Genomic DNA, 13,537 nt, shown 5'->3' on the forward strand with positions numbered 1-13,537 from the left:
TCCCTACCTCCCAATGTGCAGCAGACATCACCAGGACACCCCCTGTCTTCTGAAACCCTAACATGGCAGCAGAAAAGGCTGGCGGGACAGAGTCACTGATCATAGCTCTCCATCCCAGCTACCACCAACATACCTGGGATAAAGAATGCCACTGCTTCACTGCGCTGGGCCCCCAGGCCATTGTCAGCCTCACAGGAGTAGTTTCCAGAATGTTCTGTAGTCAGGGAGAGGTTGAAGGATGCTCCCCCTCCAGAGGGAGCTGAAACATTGCCCAGAGTGATGTCTTCGTGATAAAACTGGTACAGGATCGGGGGAGAGCCTCTCAGGGCCTTACAGTGAAGCTCCAGTACACCCCCCACCACAGGCTGGACTCCGGGAACCCGGAGGGTGAGAATGGGGCGAGACACTAGAACTGATAGACACAAAGGGGCTATCAGAGAAGGTGTGTGGTGCAATAGACTCACAAACTCCCACACTAGGGTCTCAGCAAAGGGGCCTGGCACCAGGTAGCTGCAGTCCTTCCACTCTTAGATCCCTGCTAGAACCCTCAGGAGTAATTTTCTCAATAGCATTGAGAAAATCGTTTAGAATTTGGAAGGAATGCCAAGTCTGGGATACTGTCTGGAACCAGAGTCCTTTGTAAGCCTCATCTTATTTTTTCTTACATCCGTCTAGCGTTTCTTATGTGTACTTCTACAAAAAAAAAAAAAAAAAAAAAAAGATGGCAGCAGTTTAACTCTCAAGGGTAAACCATTCTTACATTGCTATTTATTCTACCCAGCACTGAGCACTGAGAACTCCTGGAATTTCCTTATGACTCCTGGGAACCGTGACCTTGGTTTGGAATTTCTGAGAGGAATGAGAGCACACTCACGTCTCACGAGGATGTGCACCACCTTGCTCTGGATGGGACCGTGGCCATTGTCCGCTCTACAGTGATATTTGCCGGCATCACTCTCCTTCAGAGCAGGGATCTCCAGTTTTGCTGACAGGGAAGGCTGGGTCATCTTTCCTAGACAGGCTCCTGTGGCCTCTTTGTGCCAGGAGAATGTGATGTTTCCTGTGCCCTTAGCCACTGAGCAGAGCAGAACCAGCTTCCTTCCTTCAATCACCTGCCCCTCAGCGGCCCAGGCCTCTAAGCGTACATTAGAGACGGGCACTCCTGGGTGGATATAAGATAGTACGTGAGAACCCTGCCCATGGAAGATTCTGGAAATGGGAGTAAACCGATCGATTTCATTCTTTTTTTTTTTTTTTAGAGAGAGAGAGAAATATTTGCTATACGGTGTGTTTGCTCACCGGAGAGACAGAGAGACAGAGAGACAGAAAGTGAGAAATCATCCCTCAAGGAAGATGGCCATGCCACAATCTCTTCTCCTCCATTCTCCTTTTGGGAGTTTGGGCATGTATGCACTCACACCAAGCATGAGTTTTAAGTTACCGGGTCTGGGATTTGAACCATGATTGACTACATGAGATTCCAGTGACATAATCAGTACACCACCAGCTGGTCTCTGATTCCACTCTTTAATGCAAGGAGTGAAGGTATGGAGGTTGCATATGCAATCCTTTATAAATATTTCTACAGAGGTAGGGAACCCCTGACAATTATCCTGGAAGAATGTGGATGTAGATAGATACTTGTATGTCTTAACTCTGACCTGGCTAATTTCATGGGCAGGGATAATTAAAGAATTTTTTTATTAATTAATCAGTATATGAGATAGGAAACTAATTTTTTTTTTCTAAATAAGATGCTGTGCAGACAGGCACCTTTTGCAGAAATTGAAAAGGGACTCTGGTAGCATCAGTCCTACCTCGAGGAAGGCATTGTTCCTATGACAATCCCAAAACAATTCCTCTATCATTCCCAATTATTTTTTAGAAGTTTTTTGTCCTATGGCACCAGTGCTCACTGGAGAGAGAAACAGAGATAGTAAGAGGGAGAGTGAGAAATCACACACACACACACACACACACACACACACACACACACAGGGCTTGGCTAGGCGGCAGTCCCTTCTCCATTCTCCTCCTGGGATCTTGGGCACTCATGCACATGCACTTGACGGGAGTTTCAAGTCACCAGGTTTGGGACTTGAATCACAGTCAGCTACTAGGGAGTTCAACAACCTAATGGCTACACCCTCTGCTGGCCCCTGTCATTTTCAGTTCAAGGCTAAACCAGGTGACAGTCCTCTCTGACTAAGCCAGCCTCTTCTGATCCCTGCTTCCTCTGATGCTTCAGTTAGCCCCCCACACTGTAGGGTTCCAAGAAGTGTGTGTGTGTGATGGTGTGTGAGCCATTGCGGGCCCCTTGCCTCTTAGAGTACCCAACCTGCTTTTGAGTACTAAGGCACAAAGTCAGGGACAATGCAGACTTGATCAGTGAATATTACTTGAGTAATTGAGAAAGAAAAGATAATGAGCTTATTCTACTCCTGATTTTTACAAAGAGAGATGAGCAGAGAGATTTGGAACACTGGACAGTAGAGTAGAGCAGCCGAAAAATGTGATGCTCTGTTAGGCTGACCCACACGGAAAGGTTCAGGCTCACACCCAGAGACCTCTCTGAGTACTCAGGGTACACACATGCCCATGGTCTGTGCTGGCTGAAAACAGGGGTGGAGTGCAGTGCCAAGACCTTGTTTGGGATTTCTCTCTCTCTTACTCATAGAAGAAAAATCACAAACTTTTTTTAGAGCAATTTAGAGAGTTCTTTAGTTCAGTTTCCATATTTTGTAAGGATAGGAGCTGCACAAAGAAGCAAAAAAACTAAGGCCAGGTTGTGCCCTGGTGACTAAAGGAGCTGAATCTCACGTGGTTCAAGTTCCAAACCTAGTGGCCTGAAAAACATGCCAGACATGTGTGCATGTGTGCTCAGATCTCAAAAGGAGGGATAGAGAAGGGATTGTGGTGTGCCCATTGCCCATGAGGGGTATTTTCTCCCTCTTTCTCTCTCTGACTTTCTATGGTGAGTGCACAACCACTCTTGCAAATTAAAAAAAAAAAGAAAAAGAGAAAGAAAAGAAAAAGAAAGAAAGGAAAAAGGGAAGGAAAGAAAGAACGAAAGAGAAAGAAGAAAGAAAGAAAAAGACTAGCAGTCCAGGCTAAGGCCATGGCACTTCTTTTTCCCTGGGCTAAACTCAGCTGTTATTTACTCTGCACGTGTATCTGGGATGTTTGGCTCCTTTTTCTGACCACGTGAGTCATGGTCACTGCTTCACACCAGTAGTATCCTGAGTCTTCAGTCCTCATGGTGGGGATCTGGAACTCTGGGGAGTGGCTCCAACCTGACCCCAAGGTCCGACCATCTCTGAAGAAGCTGAACTGGAGCTGGACATCTGCCTTCTGCAGAGGGAGCTGAGTCTTACAGGTCAGAGTCACTGGGCTCCCCTCTGTGGGCTGGAAGGAGCTAGCCATCAGCACTGGACTTGGAAAGAGCTCTGGAGGGAAAAATCACAACAGTCCCCAGAGCAGTGAGAGCCAGGGTCCCTGCTGCAAAATACCTGGTGAATAACTACCCCAGTAAACAAAACATTCAGAACTGGGCCTGCGTCACCCGTCACGTCTCCATCTTACGGTCAAAGCAAATCATGGTTAGAGATGCTATTGGGCAGGCTCGTGAAGGGCAGCCTTATGCACTCAGGGCAGTCCACATTTGACCCATGGACAGCTTTCCCCTGCTAGTTCGCCCCCCCCACCCCCAGCCACACTCAGCTACCTCAGTTGTCTACCCAGCCCAACTCCCACAGGGTGAAGATTTACCGTGGACGTCGATGTTTACTCGTTTTGAAGTTTCTGTCCATGAAATGATTGTTCTTCCAGTAGCAGTACAATAATACTCGCCACTGTCACTCAGAGCTGCACTTGGGATATGAAATGCTGAGACTACTTTAAAAAAAAATAGCTCTCTTCTATCCTTGTAGTAAGTCATAGTTTTTATTTTCCAATCATCCTTTCCCTTGCACATCAGAACTATGCTATCTCCTTCAAATACAGAAGAGGGTGCTAGGAGAGTCAGCCAATCTGCAACAGAGGAAAGGAAACTAGATTTACCATTTCTGCGAAAACCCAGGTGTCTGACTTGCTCCCTTGCTCTTAGGCAGTAGATGGTGGCAGGTGGAGCCTCTATATCCTCAGACAAGGGAGAAGCCCCATGTGTGCCTTAATTACTTATGGTCATATTTAATTTTTCCTAAGGGAGTATCTTTGCAATATTATCTATGCAGTAACAAACTGTAAACTGGTGACTTATCAGCAACACACATTTATTTCTCACAGTTCTGGAGGTTGGAAGTCCAAAGTCAGAGTGCCCAGTGGTTTCTCGTGAGGACTCTCTCTCGGTTGCTGACTGCTGACTTCTCATATCCTCACATGGCAGAAGAAAAAGGCTCGCTAGCTCTTTGGCCTCTCCTCAGGAAGGCTCTGATCCCATTCATGAGGGCTCCACTCTCCTGATCTAATTACCATCCAAAAGCCCACCTCTAAATGTCATCCTTTTGGGATAAGAGTTTCAACATATGAATTTGGGGGAACACAAACATTCAGTCTATTGCAAGGAGTTATAGTGATGAAGAAGTGTTCTGCTAAGACTCCTTATCCTTAGGTCTCTTCATTGGTGACTTTACACAGAAGATCATTGTCTTCATTTGTTAAGAAGCAAAAAGCCACAGCAAGTTCCAAGGTGGAGAATAATGGGGACCTCGTGACTCTAAGTACATAACAGACCAGCAAGTGGGAACTGCAAGGGGAGCCCTTTGAGAAGACTCCACCAGGGAGAGGCAATAAAGCTTGGAGGACCAGAAGTGACCTCGCAGCAAGAGTGACTCACCACCAGTGATGACTGACTGGTTTTAGTTTTCAGTTATAAACTCAGGTCCCATTTCTTCTTCTCACCTTACCTGATGAAGTAGCCACCAAGTAGCCTGGATTTCTGGGGAGTAGTCAAGTACTGGAAAAATGTCCAGTATCTTTAATTCTCAGAATTTCCTACTTGAATGCTTTCAGAAAAGAATTCTCATTCTCTTAATGTATAATGAGTGGGGTGGGGGGGGGCGAACTAGCAGGGGAAAAAAAAATGAATGAGTGAATGAATGAATGAGATAAATTTTTTTTTGGGAGACATTTTCACTGTAGGGCGCGTGCGCTCGCCAGACAGACAGAGAGAGACATAGAGACAGAAAGCGAGAAATCACCCCCCAGGGGGGATGGTCACGCCGCAATCCCTTCTCCTCCATTCTCCTCTCGGGATCCTGGGCACGCACGCACACGCGCCCGGCGTGAGTTTTAAGCCACCGGGTCCGGGACACGAACCGCGGTCGACTACGTGGGAGTCCAGCGACATAGCCATTACGCTAACTGCTGGTTCCCTGAATGAGATAATTATTAAAAAAAATAGAAGTCTCCTCTTCACCAGTATTCAGTGGCATCATGACTGCTAAAATTTGTATGTATAAAGGAAGGAAGCAGAGGTCAACCATAAGAAATGTGATTGGATTCTTGGACAGGAAGGAAAGTATAATGTCATTCAATGGAATAATATTTGATGTTTTTATTGTGTATGTTAATTGCTTTATGTTTTCCTTGAGACTAAGATGTTGCTATTCTTAAGTCAAATGGCCTTTTATTTTATTGATTACATTTTTTATAGTTTACTTATTTTTATATATTCAACCACTATATATCATTACAACTTATAAAATAACTTTTCTCAGCATGAATGCACTGTATGTTAGTCCAGTTAAAGATATTATCAAACATGTTATCATCAACAGATAATTTTCCATTTCTGTGTCCCTTAAATATTTTCTTTCTTTCTTCTTTCCCTTGATTCCTTTCCTCTCACCTTCCCCTATTTCCACCTTCCTCCTACACTCTCTCTAGTATCCACAATTGTTCTCCATATATGTCTTCTATTCTTTCAGTTTCTGCCATAGAGCACGGACCTTTGATATATATTAAGTGGAGACATACAAGGTATATATTAAGTGGGGACATACAATGTCTCTCTTTTATAGCCTGGCTTGCTTTGCCTAGCAGTAAATCTTCCACATTCATCCACTTTCTATCAAATGCCAGGATATTATTGTTTTTTATGGCTGAGTAGTTTTCCATGGTGTCTATGTGCCACACTTTTATAATCCAGTCATCTATTCATAAACATTTGCATTGGTTCCATGTGTTAGCAATTGCAAATAATGCCACAGTAAACATGGTTGTGCAAGAAAAAAAGAAAGAAAGAAAGAAAGAAAGAAAGAAAGAAAGAAAGAAAGAAAGAAAGAAAGAAATGTGATAGCTTGTAAAACATCACTGCAGATCCAGAAAGAGGTTTATGGAATTTGGAATGATAATATTTGGGAAATGTATGATTTGTTACTGACTGTCCCAGGAGAACCAGAATTACCATGGGACACTGGAGGACAATTCAGTTAGTTAGTTAGTTCTCTTTAAGTGAAATTAGAAGGGTAGAGAGGGTGAGTTGCAGAGACAATTAGCTTAATGGAAGATTTTTACCCTCCTTCACAGATGAAGACTAGACCCTAAGGGAACACTACCATGGGACTTGAACCAAGCCAAGTTTTAACCCATGGATACTATGTTCATCCAGAACCTGGAAAATTCCAGAGGAGAATGCTGTCAAGGCTAGGAGGGAAACATTCTAAGTTGTGGTTTGAGAGATTATTGAAAACAAACAAACAAATGAAACATTTAAGAGAAACAAAAATTAAAAGTTAACTGTTGATAATAATGTATATGGCAATGTCTCTGATTTGACTAATATGCATTGTATTCATGGTGGAAAAACCACACTGTATGCTGTGAAGATGTACAGTGATTAAATGTAAACAAATAAAATAAAGTCTTTTTAAAGAAAATTGAAAAGCCTTAAAAAAAATGGACCAGTAAATGTCATAATGGTTATGTTGTTGGACTCCCACTTAGTTGGGCTTCAGTATGGGCTTAAAACTCAAGCCAGGCACCTATGCATGTGTGCCCAAAATCCCAAGAAGAGAGTGGAAGAGAAAGAATTACGATGTGGCCATTCCACCTGGGGGGTGATTTCTCATTTTCAGCCTCTCTTTGCCTCTCTGATGAGTGCATGTGCCCTATAGCAAAAATCTCTCAAAAAAAACAAAAAGCAAAAAATTGTTAAAAATGAAAGGAAAGTCTCTTGAAGAGCAGCGTCAGAGGTTCAGGGCTGCCACTAGTACATGGGCCTTGGGGTCAGTTGATTCGTGGCTTCTAACTTATTGTTAAGGAGCAATAAATGCCAACAGCAAGCCCCAGGGTGGAGGATAATGGGGACCTCATGAGGCTGAGTCATAACTGACCAGCAAGTGGAAGAAGCTATGGAAGCAGTTGGGGTTGCCACTGTAGCTCTTAGGAAACAATCCACCTGGGAGAGAGGCATAAAGTTTTGAGGCCCAGAACAGATCTAGCAGCAAGAGTGACCCATCACTAAGGAAGACTGGTTTCAGTTCTCAGAACATGTGACCTAGTGTGTAAGAGGCAGATCACAGTGCTTCCCATCTGAGTCTACTACTGGTTAGATGTATGAACTTGGACAAGCCTTCAACCTCACTTTACCTAAGATTTTTCTTCTGAGAAAGAACAATGACAAATATTTGCTTCTTCTGAATATTTACTTCTCCTGTGGCTGCTCTCAGGTTTCTATGAGACAAGCATATAGAAGTGCTTGCATGGAGAAAGCCTCCAGGCTCCTCCACCTATATCTGTGTTGGGCTTCTGGGTTCAGCTTCAGGGCTATGAAGCCCTCCCCAGCCAGGGAGCCCTCCAGTGCTAGTCAGGTATGCACTTGTGTCTCCCTCTTGTTCTTCTCTGTCCCTTCCAACTTGTTTTCTCTCTTATTAAAAAAATAAATAAAATTAAACAACAACAACAACAAAAACAGTTTTATTTTCTGTTTGTGCCTTTCTCTTGTTAATTTGTCTCTTCTTCCCTCACCTGAGACTGAAAGCCTCCAGGCTCCTTCATCTCTGCCTGTGTAGTGCACTGCGCAGTTTATCATTTTCAACCCAATTTCATTTTCTGCAACATAATTTCTAAGTTTTTTTCATTTTTTCTTGTAGTACTTTCCTTATTTTTCCTTTGCCTTTTTTCCCTCTTTCTATTTCCTACTTTCTTTTTCTTTTTCTTTACTCTCCTGTTTTACTGCCCAGCCCTTAAGCACTATGTAGAGATGACTAGGTGCATAGTAGCTAAACATCTGAACATTGTGAGCTGTAGAGAATTCTTTGCATTTCACTGTGGTGGTTGTAAATATAATGAAATTCCCCTTCATAAATCAGATTGCAAAACTACTCCCGTTTTTCCTGCATTGGAGAACACAGTAGAAAGGAGAAAATAGCACCAGATTATTTCACAGTAAGGGAAACACATGAGCTCATAGTGACAGAATCCTTCTCCAACAAGTTAGACAGAAATGAATACATTACCAAATGACTAAAAATCAGAGAAGAACCTCAAGGATGAGAGAATCAAGTAATATATTTCCAGCAAGGGAACATTGTAACTTGTCTTTAAGTAGGGAACTATTAGAGGATATTACTGAAATGTCAGAAAAATAATTTAGAATATTTATGATAACAAAATTCTATGAGACGCAAGAGAAAAGAGACACTGAGCTCTAAGAGATGAGGAAGTCCTTCCACAATATGAAAAAAGAATTGGACACAATAAAAAAGATTCAAATGGAACTTTTAGATTTGAAGGCTGTAATACAAGAAATTAAAACTTCCCTCAAACATATTAAAAGCAGATTAAACCATGCAGAAGATCGAATCTTGGAAGTAGAAGACAAAACCAATAACCTAGATAAAATTATCAAAAATACTGAGGAAACAACCCCAAAAATTGAGGATACTATACAAGAAATACTAGATACCATGAAACACCCAAACATCCAAATAATTGGTATCCCAGAGGTGAAGAAACCAAAAAGGGCATGGATAATCTATTCCGTGAAATTCAGGAAGAAAACTTTCCAAGTCTAGAGAAGCACTCAAACATCCAGACCCAAGAAACACATAGAACCCCAAGTAGAATCAATCCAAGAAGATCCTCTCCATGGCACATTATAGCTAGATTGACCAAAAGAACAGACAAAGACAAAACATTAAAATTGATAAGAGAGAAACATCACATCACTTACAGAGGTTATCCCATCAGACTAATACTGGATCTCTCATCAGATACAATGCAAGAAAGAAAAGAATAGGGAAATATATTCAAAATGTTAAATGTAAAACAATTTCAACTAAGAATATTTTACCCGGCAAGATTATCCTTCATGTGGGAAAAGAAAATAAAAATGTTCTCAGATAAACAAAACCTGATAGAATTTACCAACTTCAGATCAACTCTTGAAATTCTTGAAGGAGTACTATACCAAGAAAACTAAAGAGAGACTGCAATAAGAGAACAGAAAATAACCAAGAATATGACCAATCTAATGTTAGAGACAAGTCTGAAAATATCAATAATGACATTGAATGTTAATGAATTAAATTCTCTGATCAAGAGACACAGACTGGCTAACTGGATTAAAAATCAGAAACCCTCCACTGCTGCCTCCAGGAAACCCATCTCATGGATAAAAACATACATAGACAAAAAGTGAAGGGCTGGAAAAAAGCATTCCATGCAAATGGAAACCAGAAAAGAGTGGGAGTTGCTATACTGATTTCAGACAAAATAGGCTTTAAGACAAAAAACCATAAGAAGAGACAAAGGAAGGCATTATATAGTAGTAAAAGGGCTAATTTACCAAAAAGATATAACGCTTATAAATATCTACACACTGAACTCAGAAGCACCTAAATATGTAAAGGAAAGACTGTGAGATCTAAAAGGAGAGATAGACTCTAATACAATAATTATTGGAGATCTCAACACCACATTGTCTCCTTTAGACAGGTCAATGAGACAAAACATAAGCAAAGAGATTCAGGTCCTAAATGATACTATAAATCAGATGGACTTGATAGATATCTATAGAATTTGTCACCAAAAAAACACAAAATGTACATTTTTCTCAGCCCTGCATGGTACTTTCTCAAAGACTGACCACATGATAGAGCATGAAACCTACCTTTACATATTCAAAGGCATAGAAACTATATCCAGCATCTTCTCTGACCATGATGGAATTAAACTTGATACTAACCCTTGAAAATATACAAATACATGGAAACTAAATAACCTACTTCTGAATGACTCCATGACTATTAAAGAGATTAAGACTGAAACTAAAAGATTCATGGAAACAAATGATAATGAGTATACAAGTTTCCATAACTTATGGGACACAGCAAAAGTAGTCATTATAGAGAAGTTTATAGCAATTAGTGTGAACAAGGAAAAAAAATGGAAAGGTGGCAAGAGGACAACCTAACATCATGCCTCAGGAAATTGGAAAAACAACAACACCAAAAAAATCCAAAAAATGCCAGGAGAAAAGAAATAATAAAGATTCAAGCAGAAATAAATGGAATAGAAAATAAGCAAATTATACAGAAAATAAATGAAAGAGAAAGCTCATTCTTTGAAAAGATAAACAAGGTTGACACATCATTGGCTAGACTAATTAAGAAGAGAGAAAGGAATCAGATAAATCAAATTTGCAATGAATAAGGCAACATTACAACAGACATAACAGAAATACAAAACATCATTAGAAGATACTATGAGCCACTATATGCCAACAAACAAGAAAACTTGGATGATGTAGACAAATTCCTGGAGACTATAATCTACCAAGATTGACTCAAGAGGATATTGAAAGCCTGACTAGATCTATAACAAGCAGTGAGATTGAATCAGTAATAAATAACCTCCCAACAAAGAAAAGTCCAGGTCCCAATGGCTTCACTGCTAAATTTTACAAAACTTTTAAAGAAGAGGTAACCCCCATCCTATTCACACTATTTCTAAAGATTGAAAAGGAAGGAATACTTCCAAGTTCATCCTATGAAGCCTCCATTACCCTCATTCTCAAAATGGATAAGGATACGACAAAAAAGGAAAACTACAGACCTATATCTCTGATGCATTTAGATGCAAAAATCTCAACAAAATACCTGCTAACTGCATTCATCAGCATATAAAAAAGGTTATTTATCACGACCAGGTAGGTCTTATTCCAGGGATGCAAGTGTGGTTCAATATATGCAAAACCATATATGTAATACACCATATTAGCAGGAAGAAAGCTAAAAACCATATGTTCATTTCAATTAATGAGCAAAAAGTATATGACAAAATGCAACATTCTTTCATGATTAAGAGTCTCAGGAAAATTGGCATAGAAACATCGTTTCTCAGCATAATAAAAGCCATCTATGTAAAGCCTATAGTTATCATTATACTAAAAACTGGTATAGACAAGGATGCCCACTTTCTCCCCTCCTATTCAACATAGTACTGGAAGTCCTAGCCAATGCAATCAGACAAGAGAAGGAAATAAAAGGCATTCCAATAGTGAAAGAAGAGCTGAAATTATCTCTGTTTGCAGATGACATGATTGTATACATAGAAGACCCAATACTATCCTCAATAAAACCTTCTCAAAGTAATAAATGCATACAGTAAAGTGGCAGGATACAAAATTAACTTACAAAAATCTATAGCATTTCTATATACAACCAACAAGCAGACAGAGACAGAACCAAAGAAAGTAATCCCATTTACCATAGCCACAAGAAGTATAAGGTACTTAGGAATAAAATTAACCAAGGAAGTCAAAAAACTCTATAAGGAAAACTATGAAAACCTTAAAGAGGAAATCAAAAAGGACCTTAAAAAATTGGAAGGACATCCTATGTTCCTGGGTTGGCAGAACTAATATAATGAAAATGGCGATTCTACCCAAATTACTCCACATATTTAATCCAATCTCTATAAAATTACAAGAGACATTTTTCATAGATCTAGAAAAGACAATCATAGAATTTGTCTGGAATCATAAAAGACCACATAATATCAAAGTCATTCTGCGCAAGAAGAATGAAGTAGATGGCATCTCACTTCTTGACCCCAAAATATATTATAAAGCTGTGATAACATGGTATTGGCACAAAAACAGACATGAGGACCAATGGAACAGAGTAGAAATTCCAGAAATAAACCTCAAAACATATAGCCAACTTATCTTTGACAAAGGGTACCAGTGAATCCAGTGGGAAAATGAAAACCTCTTTAGGAAATGGTGCTGGAAAAACTGGGTATCCACTTGCACAAAGATGAATCTGAACCCCTATCTGTCACCATTAACAAAAATCAACTCAAAGTGAATCAAAGATCTAAACCTAAAACTGCAAACTATAAAACTACTGGTGGAAAACAATGGGGAAACTCTAGGAGACATTGGGGTAGGCCAAGACTTCTTATGTAAGACCCCCAAAGCACAGACAATAATCCCCAAAATAGACAGGTGGGAGTACATCAGATTAAGAAGTTTCTTCACAGCAAAAGACAACCCTTGAATTGACAACCTTGGAAAGGGAGAGAATTTTTGTTAACTGGGCCTCAGATAAGGGACAGATAACCAGAATACACAGGAAACTCAAGCAGCCAACCTGGAAGAAAAAGATTAACCCAATTAAAAGATGGGAAAATGAGCTGAATAAACAACTCTCCAAGGAAGACATATGAACAGCCAAAAAACATATGAAGAAATGCTCAACATCCCTCATCATAAGAGAGATTCAGATCAAAACCACAATAAGATACTACCTAACCCCAGTCAAAATGGCAAAGATTAAAAAAAAAAAAAAAAGATAAGTGCTGGCAGGGATGTGGTGAGCGGGAAACACTCCTACACTTTTGGTGGGAATGTGAATTGGTTCAGCCACTGTGGAGAACAATATGGAGGTTCCTCAAAGACCTTCAAGTAGAACTACCATATGATCCAGCAATTCCACTCCTGGGTATCTACCCAAAGGACAGGAGAACACTCGGTTGGAAAAGCACTTGCACATCTATATTCTTTGCAGCATTATTCACAATTGCTAAGACATGGAATCAACCCAAATGTCCACAGAGAGATGAATGGATTGAAAAAGTGTGGCATACTTCATGGAATACTACAGCCATAAAAAACAACACAGCCCTGGAATGTGATAGAAAGTGGATGGATATGGAAGATTTATTACTGAATAAAGCAAGTCAGGCTATGAAAGAGAGACATAGTATGTCTCCGCTTAACATATACCTACTGTCGGCACTCTATGGTAGAGACAGAAAGACTGAAGCTTCATGGAATACTACAGCCATAAAAAACAACACAGCCCTGGAATGTGATAGAAAGTGGATGGATATGGAAGATTTATTACTGAATAAAGCAAGTCAGGCTATGAAAGAGAGACATAGTATGTCTCCGCTTAACATATACCTACTGTCGGCACTCTATGGTAGAGACAGAAAGACTGAAGGACATAAAAGCATTAAAAATTGTTATGTACACTAGAAAAGCATTAAAAATTGTTATGTACACTTTCCACAAAGTGGAAAGAGT

At 40.2% G+C, this 13,537-nt stretch overlaps 1 protein-coding gene across 1 annotated transcript in view; it reads right to left on the reverse strand.

Annotated features, from left to right (window-relative positions):
* Positions 1-13,537, reverse strand: part of FCRL2 (Fc receptor like 2) — a 30,370-nt gene that overhangs the window by 11,922 nt on the left and 4,911 nt on the right. Inside the window, exons 3-6 of the mRNA XM_014591823.2 lie at positions 3,769-4,029; positions 3,162-3,446; positions 875-1,162; positions 134-412 (exon numbers count right to left, since the gene is read on the reverse strand). Coding sequence (XP_014447309.2) covers positions 134-412; positions 875-1,162; positions 3,162-3,446; positions 3,769-4,029 — 1,113 coding nt within the window. The remainder of the gene's footprint in view (positions 1-133; positions 413-874; positions 1,163-3,161; positions 3,447-3,768; positions 4,030-13,537) is intronic.

Source organism: Tupaia chinensis, unplaced genomic scaffold (genome assembly GCF_000334495.1).
Source record: "Tupaia chinensis unplaced genomic scaffold, TupChi_1.0 Scaffold000623_1, whole genome shotgun sequence".
Classification (NCBI taxonomy): Eukaryota; Metazoa; Chordata; class Mammalia; order Scandentia; family Tupaiidae; genus Tupaia; species Tupaia belangeri.